The sequence below is a fragment of the Notamacropus eugenii genome, chromosome 3 (genome assembly GCF_028372415.1).
Source record: "Notamacropus eugenii isolate mMacEug1 chromosome 3, mMacEug1.pri_v2, whole genome shotgun sequence".
NCBI lineage: Eukaryota > Metazoa > Chordata > Mammalia > Diprotodontia > Macropodidae > Notamacropus > Notamacropus eugenii.
Genome location: NC_092874.1, coordinates 208,637,299 through 208,664,123, shown reverse-complemented (window position 1 = coordinate 208,664,123; position 26,825 = coordinate 208,637,299). Strand labels below are relative to the sequence as shown.

Here is a 26,825-nt window from a genome sequence, read left to right as displayed (position 1 = left end):
AACTAATTAGAGAACAAATTTATAACTGAAATATAATACCTTTACTGTACATTTTCCATATCAGAGTGTAAAGATTTTTGTAAATGCTGAAATATTTTAAAGAGGAGATAAGAATGTGAAACTTTCTCTATAAATCTTTGGAATGAAACAGTTGCCTCTATGACTTGAGGTGGTGGCAACTAAAAGTCTTTTGGAAATTTATATTTTGAATGAGATCATTTGTGATTATAAATCCAAACTATATTATAATGTGATTCATTTAAAGGGAGATAATCATAATGCTTTACTGTCCATATATAGATCATACTTTAATGAAAGAAACATTTGATATTTGACATTAAAATTATATACTTAGAAACTATGAATAAGAATTAAAAGTATAATTATGCTATCATGCTTTTTGGTATAAAATATTAAACTGATAATTTATGAAGTGATTTTTTATGTAAGATGATTGATAAATGCATTAGACCAAATTGATGATATTTGACTGGCAAGAAGTTTAAACATCAGTAATAATGGATATGTTACTGTTATGTTTGCAAGTTTATTTTATAAAGAATGCATTTTTTAAAATTTTTAAATAAATTTATTTTTAGTTTTGAACTTTCATTTCCATAAATTTTAATTTTTCTCCACCTCCCTTCTCCTCTCTCCAAGGTGGCATGCAATCCAACATAGGCACTACATTAAAGAATGCTTTTTATTTGATAGATTTAATGTTAGATTTTTATTTGATGGATTGTTTGGACATTAATTATTAAAATCATTAAAGAATGCCTGGAATAATAAGTATTGAAGGTATATCTTCTTTACTACAGACAGATCACAGATTCAAAGATTTATTTTTGCCTTAGAGATTGCCTCAGATATGAATAGTTGTCAGGCTCAAGGCTTACAGGGGCTAGTGTTCTTCCAGGTTTTGAGAGAACCGTCATATATTTAATATTTGTGTGTAATCACAGAATGTGATTGTTTTCTTAGTTACTAATGATTGATTTCTGATCATATAAATACATGTGTACAAATATATTTACATGATTGACTTTTTTCTGCATACCAGAGTTATAGAAATGACTGCATTCATGCTGGATATGAAAGTAGCTGGGATTAAATTGTAGAGAAATGAAAGGTACTGCTGCTACGAGGAGAGCAGCACTACATAGAGGGTGAAATGAGGAAGTCATTCACGAGAGCTGAGGAGATTAAGGAATTGAGTAGTTAGGATTTTGGAGGGAATAGCAACATAAATGTTGAGTACTTAGAATAATGGTAAGATCTGTGAAAAGAGGAAGACTGTGAGTCAGAAACAAGCTCTGATAGAACTTCTCTGAGTAAAGGTTACCTTTCTTGGACCAAAGTGCATAATACTTGCATTACTGCATGAAAAGTACCTGATAAATTTTGAAATGCTACATAAATGTGTACCATTGTTTCTGTCTTGTTGGGGACAGGAAAGGCAGGGCTTATAATATAACAAATACCTTTAACCTATGCCTTGGTATAGGCTTAGCCATGATGCATGGCTTAACTATAACACTGGATTTAATTTCCATAAAAATCAACAACCTCTGAAAGAATTGTAGTGCCTCAGGGCCAAAAATCTTCTGAGTCAGAACTTCATTAATATTCATCATTATAAGGATTTATTGGAATCTAAAAGGGAGAAACAGACATGTACAAGTCTTATGCATTAAAGAAATCTCTCCAAACACACCAAAGCCAACAACCTACCTCCTCCCACACAAAATTTCCCCAAATATCCAGATTAAGAAATACAGTCTTTGTAGTGGTTTGTTTTCTTTCACACATACATCTATGGACTTAGCTATAGATCCCTCTTGACTTGGGTCCAAGCAGGCTTTCTTTAGGTTCCCTAATCATAAAAGAACTTCTGAGATACAAGGCAAATAAATGGATTGTAAAATACACCCAGAGAAAGAAATGGCAAACCACTCCAGTGTCTTTTCCAAGGAAACTCCACATGAGGTCACAAAGACTCAGATATGACTCAGTCAGGACATAATTGAATCAGTAAGCATAACTGAACAGTAAATGTAATAGATCCTGGCTTTGGAATCAGAAAAATTGGATCCAAGTTCTGGTTCTCTAAATTACTCACTGTATGACTATGGGCAAGTTACTATAATGTATCAGAAGCTCAATTTCCATGTCTTTAAAATGGAGAATAATTTTTTGGCCTACCTGATTTGCAGGGTTATTTCAAGATTCACTTGAGACCATGGATACAAAGGACTTAGCAATAAATAAATCATCATGTAATTGTCAACTATTATCATTAAGAAGGGCAAAATAATAAGGGGTATTTGGAAGGGTCAGATTCAGGAAACTGAAGCCAATAGAGGGGAACAGACCTCCCCTGAGTCAAACTGGTAGGAAGTGGCAGAGAGAGGAATCAAAGCTAAAACTTAAGATAGGATACTCTTTTTCCCACTATAATCTTTACACTGTCTCCCTAAACTATGGCATATCTTTTTCCACATCAATCAACAAAACAGTCTTTGCTCCCACAGCATAGAGGGAATTTAGAGCAGGATAAGTATCATGATGGACTTTGACCAGACTCTACTATGAACTCCATTAAATTCTGATTCTATAGAACCAGAAAGAGGAGATATTCCAAGGGCAATCAATAGTATAATAAATATTCCATTATGCAGCAAGTCAGTCAGTCAATAAGCATTTTCTGTGCCTACCATATGTGAGTCACTGTGCTAAGCAATGGGGATATAAAGAAAAGCAAAGGACAATATCTGCCCTTGAAGAGCATATAATTTAATGGGAGAGACCACAAGCAAAGAAATATTTTTTATACAGAAAATAATCAAAAGAGGGAAAGCACTATAAATATTTTTGTACATGTCGGTCCTTTTCCATTTTTGATGATCTCTTTGGGACTCAGATATAGTAGTGGTATTGCTGGATCAAAGAGTATGCAGTTTTATAGCCCTTTGGCCATAATTCCAAATTACTCTCCAGAATTGTTTGATCGGTTCATAACCAACAATGAATGCAATTCCAATTTGCCCACATCTTCTCCAATATTTGTCATTTTTTCTTTTTTGTCATATTACCCAATCTGATAAGTGTGAGATGGCATACAAGAGATTTTTTAATTAGCATTTCTCTAAAAAGTGCTTCTTAAGCTCTGGATCTGGACCCCAAGTTTCAGAAGCCCGCATTTAGAACATTTTATATGACTATAGATGGCTTTAATTGCTTCATCTGAAAACTGCCTGTTCATATCTTTTGACCATTTATTAGTTGAAGAATGGCTTGTATTCTTCTAAATTTGAATCCGTTCTTTATATATTTTAGAAATGAGGCCTTTATCAGAGAAACTGGTTGCAAAAATTGTTTCCCAGGTTCCTGTTTCCTTTCTAATATTAGCTGCATTGGCTTTGTGAAAAAAACTTTTTAATGTAATCTAAATTATACATTTTGCACTTCATAATGTTCTCTCTCTTGTTTGGTCATAAGTTCTTCCATTTTCTGTAGATCTGACAGGTAAACTATTCTTTGCTCTCATAATTTGCTTGTAGTATCTCTCTTTGTGTCTAAATTTTGTATCCATGTTGACCTTCTTGGAATATGATGTAAGGGTTGGTCTGTGCCAACTTTCTGCCATGCTATTTTCTACTTTTCCTAGCAGTTTTTGTCAAATAGTGAGTTCTTATCCCAAATGCTGGAATCTTTTAGTTTATCAAACAGCAGGTTAGTATAGTCATTGACTACTGTGTGTCTTCTGCACCTAACATACTCTACTGATCTACCAATCTATTCCTTGGTCAGTACCAAATAGTTTTGATGGTTGCTGCTTTATAATGGAGTTTCATATCTGGTACAGCTAAGCCATCTTCCCTTTTATTTTTTTTTTCGTTAATTCCTTTCATATTCTTGATCTTTTGTTTTTCCAGATGATTTTTTTATTATTTTTCCGGCTCAATACAATAATTTCTTATAGTTTGGTTGATATGGCACTGAGGAAGGAAATTTAGGTAGAATTATAGCACAGACTGCACATGAGCAACTGATATTATTCCACATATTTAGATCTGATTTTATTTGTGTGATGTGTTTTGTAATTTTTTCCCTATAGTTCCTGGGTTTACCTTGGCAGGTAGACTCCTAAGTATTTTACATTGTCTACAATTATTTTATTTATTTATTTATTTTTTAATTACATTTATTTATTTAACTTTTAACATTCATTTTCACAAAATTTTGGGTTACAAATTTTCTCCCCTTTTATCCCCTCCCCCCCCAAACACCAAGCATTCTAATTGCCCCTATGACCAATCTGCTCTCTCTTCTATCATCCCTCTCTGCCCTTGTCTCCGTCTTCTCTTTTGTCCTGTAGGGCCAAATAGCTTTCTATACCCCTTTACCTGTATTTCTTATTTCCTAGTGGCAAGAACATTACTCGACAGTTGATCCTAACACTTTGAGTTCCAACTTCTTTACCACCCTCCCTCTCCACCCCTTCCCTTTGGAAGGCAAGCAACTCAATATAGGCCAAATCTGTGTAGTTTTGCAAATGACTTCCATAACAGTCGTGTTATATCAGACTAACTATATTTCCCTCCATCCTATCCTGTCCCCCATTACTTCTATTCTCTTTTGATCCTATCCCTCTCCATGAGTGTCGACCTTGAATTGCACTCTCCTCCCCATGCCCTCCCTTCGATCATCCCCCCCCACCCTGCTTGTCCCCTTATCCCCCACTTTCCTGTATTGTGAGATAGGTTTTCATACCAAAATGAGTGTGCACTTTATTCTTTCCTTTAGTGGAATGTGATGAGAGTAGACTTCATGTTTTTCTCTCACCTCCCCTCTTTATCCGTCCACTAATGAGTCTTTTGCTTGCCTCTTTTATGAGAGATAATTTGCCCCATTCAATTTCTCCCTTTCTCCTCCCAATATCTTTCTCTCTCACTGCTTGATTTCATTTTTTTTTAAGATATGATCCCATCCTCTTCAATTCACTCTGTGCACTCTGTCTCTATGTATGTGTGCGTGTGTGCATGTGTGTGTGTGTAATCCCACCCAGTACCCAGATACTGAAATGTTTCAAGAGTTACAAATAATGTCTTTCCATGTAGGAATGTAAACAGTTCAACTTTAGTAAGTCCCTTATGACTTCTCTTTGCTGTTCACCTTTTCACGGTTCTCTTCATTCTTGCGTTTGAAAGTCAAATTTTCTTTTCAGCTCTGGTCTTTTCATCAAGAATGCTTGAAAATCCTCTATTTCATTGAAAGACCAATTTTTCCCCTGAAGTAGTATACTCAGTTTTGCTGGGTAGGTGATTCTTGGTTTTAGTCCTAGTTCCTTTGACTTCTGGAATATCCTATTCCATGCCCTTCGATCCCTTAATGTAGAGGCTGCTAGATCTTGTGTTATCCTGATTGTATTTCCACAATACCTAAATTGTTTCTTTCTAGCTGCTTGCAATATTTTCTCCTTGACCTGGGAACTCTGGAATTTGGCCACAATGTTCCTAGGAGTTTCTCTTTTTGGATCTCTTTCAGGCGGTGTTCTGTGGATTCCTTGAATATTGATTTTGCCCTCTGGTTCTAGAATCTCAGGGCAGTTTTCCTTGATAATTTCATGCAAGATGATGTCTAAGCTCTTCTTTTGATCATGGCTTTCAGGTAGTCCCATAATTTTTAAATTGTCTCTCCTGGATTTATTTTCCAGGTCAGTTGTTTTTCCTATGAGATATTTCACATTATCTTCCATTTTTCCATTCTTCTCTCTTTGTTCTGTAATTTCTTGCTTTCTCATAAAGTCTTTAGCCTCCATCTGTGCCATTCTAATTTTGAAAGAACTATTTTCTTCAGTGAGCTTTTGAATCTCCTTTTCCATTTGGCTAACTCTGCTTTTGAAAGCATTCTTCTCCTCATTGGCTTTTTGAACCTCTTTTGCTAATTGAGTTAGGCTAGTTTTCAAGGTGTTATTTTCTTCAACATTTTTTTGGGTCTCCTTTAGCAGGGAGCTGATCTGCTGTTCATGCTTTGACTTCATGTCTCTCATTTCTCTTCCCAGCTTTTCCTCTACCTCTCTAACTTGATTTTCAAAATTCTTTTTGAGCTCTTCCATGGCCTGAGCCCATTGGGTGGGCTGGGACACAGAAGCCTTGACTTCTGTGTCTTTCCCTGATGGTAAGCATTGTTCTTCCTCATCAGAAAGGAATGGAGGAAATGCCTGTTCACCAAGAAAGTAACCTTCTATAGTCTTATTTCTTTTCCCTTTTCTGGGCATTTTCCCAGCCAGTGACTTGACCTCTGAATATTCTCCTCACACCCACCTCGCCTCCTGATCCCCCCTCCCAGCGTTTGGGGCCTGAGATTCAAATGCTGCTTCCAGCCTCAGGGCTTTGGGCGGGGGCAGGGCTGCTATTCAGTGTGAGATTAAGTTCAGGTGGTCAGGTTGGGGCAGGGCCACCTCTCAGGCTCAGTTCCCTCAGGGGGTTTATGCACAGACCTTCTTGCTTGGGGAGCCCCGGTCTGCAGCCGCCTCTCAGCTTCTACCTCCTGGGGAGGGGGCCTGAGTTATGGGGGCACCCCAGTCCTCTCTCGACCCGCCAAAGAGACTCTCTCACTGACCCCGTCACCTGTGGGTGGAGGGACCTGTGGCCGCTGGAGATCCTGTCCCTGAAGCCTGCTCAGATCTGTACCTCTCGGGTTGCTGCGGCTGCTGGGCTCCCCATCTGCAGCGCGGCGGACCTTTTGCGAGAGGTTTGCAGGTCCCTCTGTGGGTGGAGGGACCCGCATGGCCGCTGGAGATCCTGTCCCTGAAGCCCACTCGGATCTTTTCCTCTCGGTGCTGCAGCTGTGGCAGAGCTGCACTCAGCTCCCAGTCCCGGCGCCCTGTCCACAGCGCGAAGGACCCCCGTGAGAGGTTTGCAGGTCACTCTGGAAGAGAAATCTCCCTCGTTCCAATGTTCCATGGCTTCTGGGTGCAGAATTCGCAGTGAGTTACTTCCCTATAGCCGTTCTATGGGTTGTGGATTCGGAGCTATGTGTATGTGCGTCTTTCTACTCCACCATCTTGGCTCCTCCTACAATTATTTTAAATGACATTTCTCTTTGTACATCTTCTTCTGAGTTTTGTTAGTAATATCAGATTGTGTTCTGCCTTGACGAAGGGGAAGGAGAGGGAAAAAAAAGACTGGAACTCAAAAATCTTATAAAAGTGAATGTTGAAAACTATCATTATATGTAAATGGGAAAAATAAAATATTATTATGTGGGAGGGGGGAGATTTTTAAAAAGCAGGAAGGCACTAGAATTTAGAGGCTGGGAAAGGCTCCCTGGAGAAGGTAGAATTCTAATTGACATGTAAAGAAAGCCATAGAGCCAGGATTCAGAGGTAAGGGGAACTGTATTCCCAAAATGGAGGAGAACCAGAGAAAACATCCAGAGGCTAAGATGGCATGCCTCATCCACAGGCCCATATCACTGGATTGAAGAGCACATGGCAAGGAGTAAAGTAGGAGAAGATGAGAAAGGTGGGAGGGGGGAAGTAGATTATGAAGGATTCTATGTGCCGAACAAAGAATTTTGTGTATGCACTTGGAGATGACAGAGAGCCATGAGGGTTTAACAACATCATGGTTTAATGAAGAATGGACTGGAATGGGAGGAGAATTAAGGCAAGCAGACTCATCAAAAGGCTATTGCAATCGGCTTTCAAGTATGAAGTGATGATGCACTACAGCAGTGCCAGTATCAGAGGAGAAAAGGCAACACATTCAAAAGATGTTACAAAGGTAAAATCAAAATGAGAAGGGGTGGGGTGAGAGATATTGAGGAGTCAAGAATGACACCTATGGTGTAAGCCTTAGGGCTGGGAATCTTCACTCGTGTGAGTTGTCAAACATCTTGAGACATTTATGAAATATTTTTAAAACCATTAAGCCTCTCTCTCATATAGCTACCATGTCCCAACCAGATTCCTCTAGTAAAATCCAGACTGTAAAGTTCTATAGCAGTGCCCTTGATGGTTATAGGGGAATATTGCATGTAGGCACTGCCTGGATAAAATATGAATTTAATTTTAGACATGATAAACAAGTTCGTAAATTTGAAAGAGAAAAAAATCATAGGATATGGAGCATGATTTCTTGAATGATCCTGTTTATATAATTTCCCAGTATCCTTAGGCTAACATGGGACCAGCCATCTAATAAAAATAAAAGCAATCATGGGAAGAGGTATGGGGCTTCTCTGAATGTCACTTCCTGAGGAATGATAGGGGAGCACAAGAATCCTCCCAGGAAATGGGTTTGGAGAAAGCCACACTCGGTTTTCCTCATCTATCCTTTGAATGCCTGTGACTATACCTCTCCGTGGCATTATTAAAGTGTTGCTGTAGTGATCATCCTCACAGAATCTCTGCCCTAGAGCACCCCTCAAGCCTCATTTAGAGTCCTTAAAGATCATCTAATCCAAACGCTTTTCCCCCAAGATTTTCTAAAATAATGAGATTCAGAGAGGATAAAGGACTTGTTCATTTTGTCTCATAGCTAGTAAGCATCAGAGACATTATTAGAACCTAAGTTTCTGATATAATGTACTTCATATATATTGGAGAAGATTGGTCACTCAAAGTGTAAGAAAGGAACCCTCTATACACCAAAAAATAATAAAATCCAGGTATGAAAAAATACAATTTTTCTATTAAAGACAGAGACAGTAGGATTACATAGAGAACTGAATGGCCACATCTGAAGGCATACAAATGACTGAAGTTGCAAACACCTTATTGCAATTTTAGCTATGAGCCTCAATTATCGATATGTTGTTTTTTTTTTATACCTGGTTCATAATAAGTGCACAAGAGAGATCCAGAGCGCTGATTCAGATAAAAGGAGGAGGAGATTTGATGATCACTGTAAAACATTATATTTGGTTTTATAACTTCTCTGTGAAGGACTTGAAAAAATATTTCTTCCTTTAAAGTGCTACCCCATGTCGCTTCAATCACAGACCTCTGGGAGAGAAAGTAAGATACTAAGAGTGAAAGCTCACTGATGAGGGCACAGGAAGTGAAGGTTTTTGCTAAGGCCATCAATGACTTCCTTGTCTCCTGGAGTCAACTGGAACTCAAACACCTGCCAGGGAAGAGAGAATATTACTATAATATTAGAAGGATCTGCTCATAGCACCTCAGACTGGAACAGGTAACTCAACTGACAGAATCAGTCACACTCTCCACTGAGACTCTTGTAACTCTGTTCTGGTGTTGGAGGTGCTTTTACTAGGTGAAAATTAGCTACTCCCATTTGATAGTCCCCATCTTCTGGTGAATAGAGCCACACTTTCTTAACTCTTTCTTTTGGAGTTGTAGACTTCCCCTTAATTTACAAGTTTCCATTTAACTGTCCATGAAGTCCTTGGGGATTCAGGATACTGGTCCAACAGGTTCATGTTTAAAAATTTTAATTCTGCTTTAGATAGCAAATAATTACATAAAATTTCTTACAAACATATTTTCCCCTGAGATAACAAGCATATATTTGGTTAAAATAGTATAGGTTTGTTTTTGAAAAAAATTCAAAGCCGTCAAACACACAATGATTTCTTAGTGGCTACTACAGCAAACCGACCACTTCTGACCAAGTGCAACTTGCCCTTGAAGCTTCTCAACTTGTCATCATATTGTTTCCAAATAGCAATCTTCAGAGGAGTTCAATATTTTAGTGCAAACAGGTTCCCAATAGGTGATGAAATACATGGGCATACTCTCATTTGCATTCTGTGTATCATAGATGTCCTTCATTCCCCTCTGTTACCATATAATTTTATCTCATCAATAGTATAATCACATGATCAAGATATATTCTTTTTTCATTTGAAGCTTTTTGATTTTATTTTTAATTATTCTTATTAATTTATTTTTGTTTTCAACATTCACTTTCACAAGATATTGAGTTCCAAATTTTCTCCCCATCTCTCCCTTCCCCCACCCCAATGTACATTCTCTCCATTCCCTCAATCTGTACTTCCTTCTATTACCACCACCAACCTTCTCTTATCTCCCTCCCTTCTTTTTTCCTGTAGGGCAAAATAGATTTCTATACCCCATTGACTTTATGTCTTATTTCCCCGGTGCATGTAAAAACATTTTTTAACATTCATTTTTAAAACTTTGAGTTCCACATTCTCTTCCTACCTCTCTCCCCATCTACCCTCATTGAGAAAGCAAATAATTCAATATAGGTTAGAGATGTGAACTTATGCAAAACACCTCCATAACAGACATGTTGTGAAAGACTAACTATATTTCCCTCCAACATGTCCCATCCCTCATTTATTCTATTCTCTTCACTGACTGTGTCCATTCTCAAAAGTGTTTTTTTCTGATTACCCTTCCTCTCATTTACCCTCCCTTCTGTCATTCCTCCCTCTCTTATATCCTTTCCCCCAACTTTCCAGTAGATTAAGATAGATTTTCATACCCAGTTGAGTGTGTAGATTATTCCTTCCTTCAGCCAAATCCAATGAGAGCAAGGATCACTCATTCCTTCTCACCTCCCCCCTTCAATGTAAAAGCTTTTTCTTGTCTCTCATGTGACACATTCTACCTCTCCCTTTCTCCTTCTCCCAGGACATTCCTCTCTGACCCCTTAATTACATTTTTAAGATATCATCCTTGCATATTCAACTCACCCCCTCCAACTACCCTAATACAGAGAAAGTTCTCATGATTTATAAATATCATCTTTCCATATAAGAATGTAAGTAGTTCAACTTTAGTAAGGCCCTTATGATTTTTCTTTCTTATTACCTTTTCATGCTTCTCTTGATTCCTGTATTGGAAGGTCAAATTTTCTATTCACCTCTGGTCTTTTCAACAAGAATGCTTGGAAGTCCTCAATTTCACTGGAGTGCCATTTTTCCCCTTAAGTATTATACTTAGTAGGTGATTCTTGGTTTTAATCCTAGCTCCTTTGACTTTCAGAATATCATTTTCCAAACCCTCAGTCCCTTAATGTAGAAGCTGTTAAATCATGTGTTCTCCTGGTTTTGTTTCCACGATACTTCAATTGTTTCTTTCTGACTGCTCACAATATTTTCTCCTTGACCTGGAAACCCTGAAATGTGGGTACAATATTTAACATGAGTTACAGCCTTGACATTATCTAGTCAGTTTCTGATGTTTTCAAAATCCAGTTGGAGACATTACCTTTAGTTCCAGTATTTGCTGCTCAGTTTATTAATTAACCTGATGTGTATCTTCCCCTTTTACCTTCCCTCTATAAAATTCCTAATATATCCATCACAATTTGTGGTATGCAAATTTATAGAAATGTTATTGATTTCTCAATTGTTTTTGTGTGCCATGAGACTGTGCTCTAAGCATATAATAAACCAGTTATTCAAATGTCTCTGCATATTGACAAATATGATTGACTGCAATATTTATCAATGAATCCTTGTATATTTTTATATCCGCAGTAGCTGGATAAAATTTCCCATTAAAATTTGAAGATATCAAAAATACAAATAAAAGTCTGCAAAGTGCAGTTTGAGAAATTCTGTCTCCAGGACTTGGAGTCTCAGCAAGTGTCACAAAGTTCCCAGAATGAACTCTGGCTATTGGAATGCTTTCAGAGTATTCTAATTAGTCTAAAAGCTGGAATATTTTACAGTGATCATGTTACATCATGAGTTCCTATAAAGTTCTCTGAATTTGGGGAAGAGGAATGATGGTGGTAGATTAGTGGAAAGTGACAGATATGAGAGAAAAAAACATCAATAATACATTTCTCAATGCCTAGAAAAAAAGATATTGGTAAACATGTCAGTTTTGTTACTACTTTGTTAAATTTTATATACTTCATTGGAAGTAAAATATGAATAAAAATCAATTTTGTATTTTTCAGTCATTTCCAACTCTTTGTAACTAGGAGATGAGGTTGACCTCTAGAAGTTGTTAAACCCTATGTGTCTGCTTTCCTTAGGTGAATTGGCAACTTGGAGAAAAAAGGAACTCTTTTCTCTTAGAACTCTCTCTCCTATTCTGAGGTGTGTGGAGTGAGGAAGGGAAGGCATCCAGGCACTTAAGCCAGGCTGATTTCTATCTTTCAGGTAGAGTCTGTCAATTGAATATTCATTTGGGTTAAGAAATTCTTCTTTTTAATCCATTGACCTTGTTAAATTTATCAGTTGTTCTCATTCTTCCTTTAACCACATAATGTCTCACTCCTTAATACCTAGTTACTCAACAGCTCTGACATCCAGAAAGAAAAAGAATTTTGAATGGAGAATAGAAAGGAGTACTTTAACACTGTAAACCTGAAAGGAGTTCTTCAAGAAGTGATGGAGGGAAGTATGTGCCGAAAAGAAAGGTCTGAAATCAAAGAAAGGGCAGCAACAAGCTCCCAAACTAAAGAGTAAACTCATATTGCGCTAGAGTTACTCAATGTTTTCAGTGTTATGTGAAGAATATCTGCAGCTTACGAGAAATAAATGCCCCCACCTGACTGGGTTGCCCCAGTACTCAGATCATTTCTCCTATTTCTCTTATATCTTGGACTCAGGTACCCCAAATTTCTTATAACAATGTAACAAAGACAACACCACAGGATCACAGACCGAGCTAGAAGGGAACTGAGAGATCATTTCTAGTGCAAACTCTTCATTTTTATAGGGTAGCCAATCAGGCTTGGAGGAGTGAAATGACTTGTTCAGGGTCATACAGGTAGTAAGCAACAGAGTTAGGTTTTGAACCCAGCTCTTCTCATTACCAATCAAGTGCCTGTCCACTCCATCCTCCTATTTCTAATTCCCTGAGCCTGAAGAAATCTCAGGAGATGACAGAAAGACAGTTACTTTCACACCTTTGACCTGATGACTGGTGAATTGTTGGCCCAGTCTTCAACCAACCAGCAAGTATTTACCTGGAAGTTCTGTTTTATTCCACTTGGTGTGGCAGACTTAGGGATTACTACCACATTTCTCTATGTCTGAAACTGAATCAAAACCTGTGGGAAAGACCCATATATGGAGATTGTGTGGAGTGAGCTAATTAGAGTTTTTTTCAAATTGAAAGTATAATATTGCTTACATTAATATCTGGCCACTCCAAAATAAATACTCTAGTAGGTAGTTTTTATGATGTTATCACCAAAGTCTGAAATTAATTAACCAGATTCTGCCATCATGTCACATGGGGAAGGGCAGCGAACCTCAGCACTATGGTAATTATGACAGTAGCACAAAAGAAATTTTAATAGTAAATTCTTTTTTTTCCAATACACTGTTGTTTATACTAAATACATATGGGTTCAGTGATTAAATATTACAGAAATTAGTTACTGGAGAATGTTACAGATATCTCTGTCCTTTTTCCAGTTTCTAGGGAACAGATTAAACAATGAAGCATACATGGAACTGGCAACACTATAGATTTTGTGAATTGCTGAACATTTAGGTGAACCATCATCATCTTCACTGTTACAATCAAGTCTGCTTCGTATATTTTTTATTCCATCGGGAAATTAATACTAATTGAAATTTCTAATATGCAGAGTAAATCTAGGATAACTGACTATGGGATTAGGGAATTGTATTTTTCCTTCTTTTTAAGGCTGGCTTATGGCCCAGGGCCAAAGAGTCTTATAAACTCTCTATGGCTTGACTCCAAACCACCTTTCTAACTTCATCTCATATGCCTTACCATCTTCCACATACTTCATTCTCTAGTCAAATTGGACTAGTTACCATTACATGAAAACATCTCCTCCTTTCCCTCTTTTGTATTTTAATCACATCATTTCCAACACCTAGAAGGCCACTATTATAAATTTGAGTCACAATGCAAGATTTCGCACAAGTAGCCCCATTTGGATCGTTCTGTGCAGGCTATATAGAGCAATCAATGGAAGAAAAGAGCATGATGCACTCAGTATCTGTGAGGCCTTTTGGCAACAACTAGTGTAGGAATGAAAACCTTTAGGGATACATGACCCATTCTATTTTATAGTATTTAATGTCATAAAATATCAGGTGCCCAGAAGGGTGAAAGATACTTCTTCTCTCATTTTACCACCTTCCTTTACAAAAATCCTGTGATATCTGTGAGGAGGACAATTGGTACTTGGAAACTTAAATGGGACTATAGGCATTGTGGCAGATGGGTGAATGATAGGGGGCTGACAATCTTGCCAATGTTTTTTTCTCTATTCCTGTGGTTAAGATTAGTCAAGACCCATATGTTTTCACCTAAGAAGGAGTCCTATATATTTTATTGTCCTCAAGGACTAGCTGAACTTTCCTTCCTATTGTTATTCACATCATGCCTGACAGAGACCTGAAAGAAGGCTCCCTTCCTGTAGTGGTACACTAATGTACATCAATACATTATTTGCATAATGTTAACTGAGCCAGATGAGGCCTTAAATCAGACAGTAGCCTATATATGAAGGACCATCTTAAGTAAATGCAGGGTCCACTCTATCAAGTTTTAGGAAACAAGGATAAGGAAATGATAAAGAAAAGTCAGACAATTCCAGGCACTATTCAGAATAAGTTATTACCCTAGCTTGCCCATGGTCTAAGAAGAAAACCTAGAGACTCACTGAACACTAGGTTTTAAGAGTACCCTCATTCTCCACATGGTTATCCTGAGGGTTCCCATTTACTGATTCATCTACAAGTATATGAATTTCAACTAGGATTCATAACAACCCTGAAATACCTAAAGTAGCCTGTCCAACAGTCTCTGTCCTTAGGCTCTTAGGACCTTGAAAAGCCTATGACTGTAAATATTTTTCATCAGTTACTACATGGACCAGATGGACTCATGAGACATGGCCTTTCAGAAGGGGGATTTCTGGCTTTTAATCTCCTTCACATGTTTGTTCTATTTTATTTTCCCCTTTTTCACTTAGTAATGCCTATGCTGAGAAGACTGTCTAGCAAAAAGATAAGCATTTAATTGGTAGAAGATCCTTTAGAAGACCATTAAAACCTTGCATGTAATGGGCAGTATATGATAGAGTCAGCATTTCCATAATGCAATTGCTTTACATTTACAACATGGGAAGGTTCTATCAAAAGAAAAGAAAACTACCTCCAGGGCTTAACTAGTTTTACCTTCTTTAGTGTAGTTCCCTTTCTTCCCCCACCCCTCTTCCTTCAGTCACCATTGGACAGGCCAAAGCCAAAGATGCCACAGGACCTGACTGCTCCCAGTTGCCTCATCATGTGCAAGCATAAAAGTTTCTAGTTACATGGAGTCCAACCCTCTTGTTCATGGTGAGTGTTCAAAGACCACACAAGTCACTCGGATGACCTGGTAATCATACACATTTCTAAAAAGGAGACAAATGGGAATCTTCTCCAGAGCGGCTAAGTATCACAGTATAATAGCATATTCTTGCTGCTTTAGGAGAAAGCAAGCTTCCTTTTGTAAATATTCAATAATTCATTTCATCCAAATGGAACCTTAAGTAAGTAAATGCTGATATTAGAACTATACTTTCAAGATGGCCTCAGTGCAGCAGCCACTGTGCAAGCAGCAGCCACTTTTAGAACCCTAGGACTAAAGATCATGGGGGATTCGAGTGACTGATCTGGCTTTCACCCCTAACTGTTGGTCCTGGGATTAGAAGAAGAACTGGTACTGGCATGGTGGAGCCATGGTAGTTATGGACAGGGAATCCTACTCACTGTTCCAGGGCATAAAAGAGTGCTTGTAGATGCTCACAGACCAGAATACAGACAGGAAAGGAGTCAACTCCTCTCCCTTGATTGTACCACCTTAGAGAAGCTGAGAACTTAAAGGTCCTTAGAGATATCACAGAGAACAGGTGCACAAAACCTCTGAAGCCTGGGATAGTATACCCTCCACTAGACAAAGGATGCAAAAGTCAAGTAACTGACTCAGAAAATGATCAAAAAAGGGAAAAAATGAGAGTGTAGAAAGTTAATATTTTGGTGAAAAAGCATTACCTTCCATTCTTAGGATGAGGAAGAACAAAGAATACCATCAGAAGAATACATCAAAGTCAAGGTGTCTCCATAAAAAAACCTCCAAAAAACATATCCAATGGTCTCAGGACATGGAAGAGCTCAAAAAGTATTTTGAAAATCAAGGAAGAGAAGTGGAGGAAACATAGGGAAGAGAAATGAGAAAGTTGCCAGAAAATCAAGAAGAGCAAATCAACAGCTTGCTAAAGGAGATCCAAAGAAATGCTAAAGAAAATAACACCTTTAAAAATAGACTAACCCAAATAGCAAAAGAGGTCCAAAAAGTCAATGAGGAGAAAAATGCTTTAAAAAGTAGAATTGGTCAAATGGAAAGGGAGGTTCAAAAGTTCACTGAAGAAAATAGTTCTTTAAAAATTAGAATGAGGCAGATGGAAGCTAATGACTTCATGAGAAACTAAGAAATTATAAAACAAAACCAAAAGAATGAAAAAATAGAAGACAATGTGAAATATCTCATTGGAAAAACAACTGACCTGGAAAACAGATCCAGGAGAGATAATTTAAAAATTATTGGTCTACCTGAAAACTCATCTCTCAAGAAATTATGAAGGGAAAGTGCCTTGATATTCTAGAAGCATAGGTTGAAAGAGAAATGGAAAGAATTCATTGATCACCTCCTGAAAGAGATCCCAAAAGGAAAACTCCTAGGAATATTGTAGCCAGATTCCATAGTTCTCAGGTCAAGAAGAAAATATTACAAGCAGCCAGACAGAAACAATTCAAGTATTGTGGAAATACAATCAGGATAACACAGGATTTAGCAGCTTCTACACTAAGGGATCCAAGGTCTTGGATATGATATTCCAGGGGTAAAAGGAGATAGGGTTGCAACCAAGAATCACCAATGTAGCAGAATGGACTATAATACTTCAGGAGAAAAAATGGAATTTCAATGAAATAGAGGACTTCCAAGCATTCTTGTTGAAAAGACCAGAGATGAATAGAAAATTTGACTTTCAAATACAAGAATCAAGAGAAATATGAAAAGGCACACAGGAGAGAGAAGACTTAAGGAACTCATTAAAGTTGAACTGTTTACAATCCTACATGGAATGATGTTATTTGTAACTCATGAGACCTTTTTCAGTATTATAGTAGTTAAAGAGAATATATATGTAGGCATGTATGAGTATGTGTGTGTGTGTATACTATATATGTATAAATATATATGTACATGGGTGTATGTGTGGATATACAGGTAAATATATATGTGGAGATATAGATGTATATGTAGACAGCAGGCACAGGATGAGCCAAATATAAGGGAGAATGCCTTAAAAAAAATAAAATTTACTTTTGAATGGAATGTACTAGGAGCAATCAAAAGGGTACGGGAGAATGTAGCAAATCATCTCACATAAAAGAGGCAAGAAAGAACTTTTCCACTGGAGGGGATGAAGGGGAAGAAGAAAGAAAATAAGTGAGCCTTGCTGTCATGGGATTTGGCTTAAGGAGGAATAACACACACTCAACTGGATATGGACATCTATTTTACCCTGCAGGAAGGAAAGGAGAAAGGGGATAGCAGAGGCAAGATAATAGAATAGACAGCAAATTGGGGAAAGAGATAATCAGACGCAAACACTATTGTGGGAAGACAGGTAAAGGGAGAGAATGGAATAAATTTAGGGCAGGATAGGACAGAGGGAAATGTTGTTAGCCTTTTACAACATAACTGTTATGGAAGTGCTTTACATTGTTATGAATGGATGACCTATAATGAATTGTTGTTTTCTCAATCAGGGTGGGTGGGGAGGGAAGGAGAGAATATGGAACTCAAAGCTTTAATAATGAATGTTAAAGATTGTTTTAGTGTGCAACTGGAAATTATGATATTCAGGCAATGGAGAACAGAAATATATTTTTCCCTACAAGAAAATAGAGGGGAAAGTGAAAGGAGGCAGGGTGGGGAATAGAATGGAAGACAAGTTGGAGAAAGGGGTGGATGGGGTGCATGTTTTCATGGGGTAGGAGGTGGGGAGAGATGGGGAAAAAATTTTGAATTCAAATTCTTGTGGAAGTGAATATTGAGACTGAAAAATATATAAATATTTTTGTAAGAAGTCTTTGGATCTTACCACACCTGTTCACTACTGTCCTATGGCTTGCTTTTCTCAGCAAAAATGTAAAGAGTCTTATCATCAGATTGGTTCAAGAGGGAGGAATTTTTTTTTGTTATATACCTCTGCCAGACCATTTTAGAGAGAGAAAGTGATCTATGTCTGAGGAGGAGCAACCACATTGACAGACTGACACATCTTTGATGTGCTGATGTGTACATAAATCAGGTAATCACCCTTTGCACAATATTTCAGATGTCTTATTTCCTACACAAAAAGACAAATTCCTTAACTTGGTATTCAAAATTCTCCACAAGCTCAAAATCTCAAAATTGGAATGAACCTCAGGGTCCATTTTTCTCAAAGTCTTTCTAAACAAGAAACGCTTCTTCAATATCCCCAACAAGAGATCATCCATTCTTTACTTGAAGACCTCCAATGAATGGAAACACTTTATCTCCCTAGATAAGTATTGGTCTTTTACATATTTCCAATAGTTAAGAAGTTTTTTCCTCATTTCAGTCCAAAATGTTTTCTTCTACAGCCTCCACACATTTCTTCTAGTTGTCCTGTAGAACCAATAGAACAAGCTGATGAGGTAATCAAGTGAGAAGAGTACAGAGAAAAAATAAGGGTCCAACACAGAGCCTTGATATAACTCATAGTTAAGGGATATGATAAAGAAGATGATGTAGCAAAGGAGACTGAGAAGTGTTCAGAAAGGTAGAAGGCAAACAGGGAGAATCCTGCATCATGAAAATGCAGCAAAGTGATAGTTTGGTTGTGAAGGGGAGTAGAATATCAGGTAAAAGTTAGAGGTGATGGTAGGGTCTTGTCAAGGTTTTTTAAAGATGATGAGACATGGATATGTTTGCAGGCAGCAAGGATGAAACCAGTAAGTAGGGAGAGATTAAAGATCAGAACAATGGGGGATGATTGAGAAGAAATATGCTGAGAAGACGAGGGAAGGCAAGGTTACAATGAAGGGCAACTATAGAGGAGATGGCTTTGTTTAGGAGAAAGATCATCTTAATTTATGAGACTGGAGTAAAGGTGGAAAGAGCAGGAGATGATGACAAGGGGTATTAATGTGGTGTAGGCTCTGGGAGCCCCCTTGAACTTTCTTTGAAACCTCCAATTTGATCTGGAATTTCTGTAATACCATATGCTTTTCATCATCACTGTGGCCCAATCTCTGTTACCCTTAAGGAGTCTGTTATCTCTAGGTAGCCTTCAGGTACTTCCCATCCTTCATCCCTTTCTCTTGATTCCTGGAGGTCGACCTTTAGTTTTACCAATCTCCAGATCACTCCCATCAAGACCCTCACCAAACCATTTCTTTAGTTACCCCAGACTATTTGGCCAACTCTACATCCCCACCACAATCTTTCTGTATGTGAGATCCATCTTGCCTTCATGAAAATGCTCAGATTAAAACTATCACAGATTCATTCTGGCCCACTGATATTAGTTATACGTGCTCAAATTCGTTAGGAGTCTGCCCAATAGGAAGGATCTTTAATAAACTTGATTTTACTTTAACTGAAAGAAGACTTGTGTCTAATTCATTTGAGCAGGACCTGGCAGGTCACTATATTGGGTCCCTAGCATGCCTAAACCTCAACACTATGAGGCAACATCATCAGATGAGATCATAGGAGAAGGGGGAAATGTAACTGGTTAGAGGAGAGAAGAAAAAATTTGGAATAACCTCATTGGGAAGTGGAAAAAAATACATTAGAGAAGAGTGAAAAGACTACCACATATTGAAGGTTTTCAGTCACATTTGACCCTTTGGAGCCCATTTGAGTTGGCAAAGATATTGGAGTGGTTTTGACATTTCCTTCTCTAACTCACTTCACAGGTGAGGAACTGAAGCAAAGAGGTTAAGCTCAGATAACATAAATTTGTAACGACCCAGGCAGCTCAATTGTGTTGTGTTAATTCCTTCAGGCCAGTTCAGGAGCAACTAGGAGCAGAGGAGGAGGAGGATAGAAGTAAAACAAAATTGGGTTTGTAAGACATACATGGCAACATAATTTTTTGTAAGAATGTTGGAAGTCACAGGTTCCATTGTTGATGCATTTCTTGACCTTTGCTTCCTGTGAATTTTTGGGAGTGTTAATTGCTCTTCTTTTTGAATTCTAGCTAATTTCTGTGCTTGACAGACAGATATGTAAATGTTTTTATTCTTCCTTTTCTATTTAAAGTCCTTTTCATTAAATGTGTAAGACTACAAGTTGTTCAGCATTCAGGGACTGATAAGGACTTTCTGATTCACATTAGTGTATTATTTCTAATAGCAGCTATCAGAGATTCTGCCCGCAACAACCTCAGAAGATGTTTCAAAGCTCAACATGTGAAATCACAAAAGAAAGAAAGCAAGAAAAGTAAATAAATCAGAGAAACTGTCTGTACCACCAGTAGCTATTCCCAGGAGGGATGTATTTCTAATGCATATTATTGGTTTCTAACCCTGTAAGCTCTAAGAATAATCTAAGTTTTAGACAGGTTTTTGAGAGGAATGTGCTTCTTAGAGGATGAAAATAACAGAATGTTAGAAGTAGAAGAGATCTTGAGATCACTTAGTCTAAATCTTGACCTTCCTCACATGAGCAAACTGAGACACAGAGAGATTAAAAGAGCTGTATGAGGGCACAAAGCTAATTGGTGATCAAACAGTAAATAAACCTCAGGTATTCCCACACAACTTAGTTCAATTCAACAAATATGGATTTAGTACTATGTGCAAGACATTATTCTAGGTGCTGGGAATATTTTTTTAAAATGCCATTGAATCAGAAAGCTTACCATCTACAAAGGAATTCAAACAAATATAGAAACAGAAGGCAATTTAAGGAAGGGGAGAACACTACCAAAAAACAAAATTTTATTGCCTCTTCTGAAATATATTCAAAAGTTGCAAACCTGAGTACCACCCACCCCCTATGCTTAGGGGCAGGAAAGAGACTAAGTCTGAATGATAAACTTAATCATCACACTATATCTTAAAATCCATAGGCCAATGCATAATGTAAAGGTCGAAATAGTTCAACTATAGATCCTTCAGGCTATTTTGGGAAGCATGTTTCACAAGGTCTTTCTCATAGAAGGTATTCCAGAGTTAAAAAAAGGGATAATACAAGTATCACCATTATACAACCATGCTAAAAATTTTCTGAATATGTGCTCTCCTAGTGAACGATGACATGGGCTGTATGGAGCAACATGATCCATAACCCAAAGAGATTAAAGCAAGTTAATAAGCAAACAGGGGAGAAAGATAAAATTCATATTCAAAATTCAACATAGTGATGTCAAGGTAAAAGGGACAAAAGAGGGAAATCTGACCTATACTCATACAAAAGAGTTTTTTCAATGGACATATACAACAAGTCTGATTTTACAAACAGTTAAGTACATCTCTAATTTAACTTGGCAGTGTAATGATTCAGTCAGTCAAACAAGAATTTACTAAATATCTACCGTGTAGCACCTACTATTAGGGGCTAGGTTTAAAGGGAAAAATGAAACAGTTCACAAGCACAAGAACTTGAATTCTATTGGAGGAAGTCAATAGGAATATATAGAGATATGCAATATGTACATATATATGCACATACACATATTTATATACACACATACATCAATGTTTAGGTATATGAGCATATATAATTTGTACGTGTGTGTGTGTGTGTGTGTGTGTGTGTGTGTTAAATAGATGTTAGTCAGTTGGAGGAGGCACTGAGGGAATCAGGAAGACAACATCTTTCACATGACTTGAATTGAGTCTGAAAGGAAATTATGGTGTTCAAAAGACTAAGATGAAGAAGGAATGCATTCCAGGCATGGGGAACAAACTGCAAAAGCAACAAGATAAAAGAGTGGCATGCATGAGGGAGAGTGCTGTAGTTGTTGTTGAGTTGTTTTCAACTCTTCCTGACCCAATTTGGGGTTATTTTGGCAAAGAAAACCACTGGAGTAGTTTGCTATTTTCTTCTCTAGCTCATTTTACAGATGAGGAAACTGAGGCAAACAAGATTCAGTGACTTGCCCAGGGTCACATAGCTACTGAGTGTCTCAGACCCGATTTAAACTGAGGGACAGTAAGAACATCTATTTGGCTAATCACAGAGTACATAAGGGGAGCAATGTGTAAAAGAGTGGAAAATAGGTTGATAACAGGTTGTAAAGAGCTTTCAATACCCAACAGAGGAGAGAAAGTCACACCTCCTGAAAGAATCCTTTCCCAGTCCTCCTTCATCTTAGGACTATGAAGGAATTGTGGTTTTTGTATTATTCGGTATGATATGTGCAATGAATATACCAATAATTTAGATTTCTCAGAATTGTCTCTTCTCACTTGTGAATCAGAAGCTTATATAATGCTGCTTGAAATCATCATTCAACCCCTTGACAATGCTCTCACCATCACTACTTTCTTGTGCTTATTTACCTTAAGTGAAGCAGATCAAAGACTATAGAACCATTCCCATCGCAGAACTCTGATCCCATGTTCCACCAAGTAGCGACCCCCAAGGACATGAAACAATACTGTTCCCACAGGACTAGAGAACACCTGTGTGGTGGATTATTGTGCTTGTCCTGGGAAATCCCTCAGGCTCAGGAAATGATTTTTTTGTGATCTACCTTCCCCATTCCCTTCCCACTTGTGATTGACATATATGATCTCTGTCTTCACTACAGTGAAGTGAAATTCTGATCAGAAGAGGTCCTGATGTGAAAATCTATTCCTCATAATGAAATAACTTAAATGAGCAGGAATTTGATTACTGGCACTTTGTCTCTGGACTGCTCTGTCTCATCAGCAGTTTTCAAGGGGTTGTATGTAGGGTGAAGTCTTGAGCTCTCCAGTACTAGGGAGAAGGAACTAGGTGTCACTGGACTTTTTTCCAGACTCTCAACTCACCTTTCTGACAGGTTTAATGTCACAACACAAGATTACACAAAAGGGCTTATTTGTTTTACTGACCACTTACTCTGATCATAGAAAGTTGCTATCGAAGGAAAAAAAAATCATGAACTTGTGACATACAAGATATGACAGGATAAGACATCCTTGACTCTGTTTGAAGTCAGATACGAGTCAAAATTCCCCAGCCATGCAGTATGTGTTCCAATTCATAGACAGATTCAGGAACAGTCAGGTGAAAATTATTCCTTTTCAAAGGAGCCCAATGAGAGCCAGGAGGATCCCATCCTAGATTGAGGCTAACATTGTCCCCTTGACGTTTTCCCAAATGCAAATCTTCATCTGTTAACAGTACAGTATCAAATTCCCTCTGATGAGTGTGTTGCATTTCTCTGATACTGATTTAGTGCAGACACCTACACCCAAATTCAAACACACACACACACACACACAAATTAGTTATCGTCCCAACTGCCTTTTACATAAATAGCAAGTTTCACCAATCACAGTTTAAAGCCAAATACATTTAGTATTATTCTCATGGACTTGCAATGATCAGCAAAGATTTATTAAAATTCCCATACATAAGGAATTCCATTTAGCATCTTTTCTTCTCCAATTTAAACTTGCTATGTTGTAAAAAGTCAATTGTTAGAAGTCCATTCTCTCCTTTGCACAAATACTTGCAACTTCTGAGCAAGCCAAAGTCATCGTTTAGCAGCTCCATAACCCAAACAAGTTCTTTTCCTAGGGCTGATAACCTTGCCCACGCAGATTGCTTCCAAAATAAGAAAAGTCAAAACGGACCTCTGGGAGGGAAGGATACTGGTGCCCCTGGCTTCTGACCACCATACCTGCAGGAGAACTGTTCTGAATGGGTAAAACCAATCTGAATAAAGCTTTCACCCTATCCCCCATTTTCCATACACTGTAATGAATTAACAATTTTATATTTTAGTATTAAAAGATAACCACAAGTAACTTAATTAGCAATTGCACAAATTCTATAAATGACAGCAAAACAATTATAACTGAAAATTACTTTTAAACAGATATAAAACTTGGAAGTTTATGATTTTTTAAATTATAATAATTGAAAATATTATGATACATGGTCAAGGATGACAGTACACCCCACAGCCCCACTGGAAGCACAGAATTACCTTGACAAGGGGGCAGAGCCAAGATGGCAGAGTAGAAAGGTGCATATACCATAGCTCTTCCTCCACAGCCCATAAAATACCTGCAAAAAATTACTCTCAACAAATTCCAGAGCAGCAGAAACTGCAGAACGACAGAGTGAAAGACATCTCCAGCCAAGGGTAACCTGGAAGGCCAACAGGAAAGGTCTATCCCATGAGACACTGAGCAGAGTAGAGCCCAGCCCTGGCCATACAGCACTGGGAGGAACAAGACCAGAACAGTCATCCTGGGCAGAATCTACAGCAGGGAGGGTCTCAGATCCTTCAATCCACAAGTGCTAAAGAAAACTTCAAAGGTGAGTGAAAGAGTTTTGTAAGTTGGGCAAGAGGGCAGCAGGGTTCCCCCCAAGCACAGGCCCCAGGCAGCAGTGGCAGGAAGAACAGTGAGGCAGCAGGGCTGCATGGTGCTGCCCAAGTCAGGGAGTAGCCCCATTATGGGAGTGGCTCAGCTTAAAGTTCCTGGGGGAATTCAGCAGCTGATCTGAATCTCAGCCCTGAGTATGGTCCTGGGGTGAGGAACAGCACTAGGATGTTCCTCTTGACAAAGGATTCAGAAGTCAAGCAATTGACTGTGACAATGCCCCAAAAAGGGAAAAAATATAAGACGACAGAACGTTACTTTCTTGGTGAACAAGTATTTCTTTCCATCCTTTCAGATGAGGAAGAACAATGCATACTGTCAGAAGAGGTCAACGCATCTGTATCCAGGACCTCCAAAATGAATATGCAATAGGCTCAGGTCATGGAAGAGCTTGAAAAGCAAGTCAACAGCTTGCTAAAGGAGACCCAAAAAATGCTGAAGAAAATAACACCTTTAAAAGTAGGATAACTTAGTGGGGAAAAGATGTCCAGACACCCAATGAGGAGAAGAAGGCTTTTAAAGGCAGAATCAGCCAAGTGGAAAAGGAGATTCAAGAGCTCTCTGAAGAAAATATTCTTTAAAAATGAGAGTAGAGCTGAGGGAAGCTAATTACTATATCATAAACCAAGAAATTATAGAACAAAACCAAAAGAATGGAAAAATAGAAGATAATGTGAAATATCTCATTGGAAAAACAACTGACCTGGAAAATAGATCCAGGACAGCCAATTTAAAAATTATGGGACTACATGAAAACCATAATCAAAAAAAGAGCCTAGACATCATCTTTATTGAGATTATCAAGGAAAACTGCCCTGATATTCTAGAACCAGAGGGTAAAATAAATATTGAAGGAAACCACTGATAACCTCCTGAAAGGGATCTGAAAAGAGAAACTCCTAGGAATATTGTGGCCAAATATCAAGGTTCCCACGTCAAGGAGAAAACATTGCAAGCAGCCAGAAAGAAACAATTCAAGTATTGTGGAAATACAATCAGAATAACACAGGATCTAGCAGCTTTTACACCAAGGGATTGAAGGGCTTAGAACAGGATGTTCCAGAAGTCAAAGGAAATGGGATCAAAACCAAGAATCACCTACCCAACAAAACTGAGTATAATACTTCAATGGAAAAATTGGTCATTCAGTGATATAGAGGCCTTTCAAGTATTCATGATGAAAAGACCAGAGCTGAAAAGACAATTTGACTTTCACATACAAGAATCAAGAGCAGCATGAAAAGGTAAACAAGAAAGGGAAATCACAAGGGACTTGCTAAAGTAGAAGTGTTTATTTTCCTACATGGAAAGATAATATTTGTAAATTCTTGAGACTTTTCTCAATATTTAGGTACTTACAGGGATTATATACATATAAACAGAGGGAACAGGGTGAGTTGAATAGGAAGAGATGATATCTAAAAAAATAAAATTAAGAGGTAAGAGAGGAACGTATTGGGAGGAGAAAGGGAGAAATGGAATGGGGCAATTGAAAAAGCTTGTTCAATGAAGGGGAAAAGGGGGTAGGTGATAGGGGAAAAGTGAAGCTTACTCTCATCATATTTGGCCTAAGGAGAGAATAACATGTAGACTCAATTTGGTATGAAAATCTATCTTACACTACAGGAGAGTAGGGGAGACAGGGATAGGTGGGATGTGGTGATGGAAGGAAGGGCAAATGGGAGGAGGGGGTAATTAGAAGTAAACGCTTTTGGGGAGGTACCAGGTCAAAAGAGTGAAAAGAATAAATGGGGGGTAGGATATGATGTAGGGAAATGTAGTTAGTCTTTCACAACTTGACTTTTATGGAAGTCTATTGCATAACTGGACATGTATAACCCATACTGAATTACTGGACTTCTCAGTGGGGATGGGTGGTGAGGGAGGAAGGGAGAGAAGTTGGAACTCAAAGTTTTAAAAACGAATATTAAAATAATGTTTACATGCAACTGTGAAATAAGAAATATAGGCAATGGGGTTTAGAAATCTATCTTGCCCTATAAGAAAATAGAGGAGATAGGGGTAAGAGAAGAGAGGGGTGTGATGGAGGAGAGGGTAGATTGGGGGAAGAGGTAATCAGAATGCATGGTGTCAGGGTGGGAGCAGGGAGAAGATGGGGAGAAAATTTGGGACTCAAAATCTTGTGAAATTGAATGTTGAAAACTGAAAAGAAATAAATTTCTACTTTTTAAAAAAGAAAATCATAATCAAAGCTTATCCCTAATCAAATGCATTACCAAATATTT

General features: G+C 38.0%; 1 protein-coding gene and 1 long non-coding RNA gene across 5 annotated transcripts in view; one reads left to right on the top strand and one right to left on the bottom strand.

Moving 5' to 3' along the window:
* LOC140533873 (uncharacterized) overlaps nt 1–26,744 on the top strand; it is a 49,874-nt gene extending 23,130 nt beyond the window's left edge. Inside the window, exons 3-4 of the long non-coding RNA XR_011977090.1 lie at nt 24,290–24,514; nt 24,875–26,744. This is a non-coding gene — a long non-coding RNA (uncharacterized lncRNA). The remainder of the gene's footprint in view (nt 1–24,289; nt 24,515–24,874) is intronic.
* The window catches only part of LOC140533869 (prostaglandin-E(2) 9-reductase-like), a 70,329-nt gene continuing 48,250 nt past the window's right edge, over nt 4,747–26,825 (bottom strand). For 3 of the 4 annotated variants that reach the window (XR_011977088.1, XR_011977087.1, XR_011977089.1), the window contains 2 exons: nt 10,814–11,120; nt 7,623–9,137 (listed from right to left, as the gene is read on the bottom strand). Coding sequence is in view for 1 of the 4 variants with exons in the window: in XM_072654201.1 (XP_072510302.1) it covers nt 5,195–6,283 (1,089 nt within the window). In the remaining 3 variants the exon portion in view is untranslated. Of the gene's footprint in view, nt 9,138–10,813; nt 11,121–23,139; nt 24,001–26,825 lie in introns of those variants that run through there. The other variant, XM_072654201.1, reaches the window with a different exon arrangement.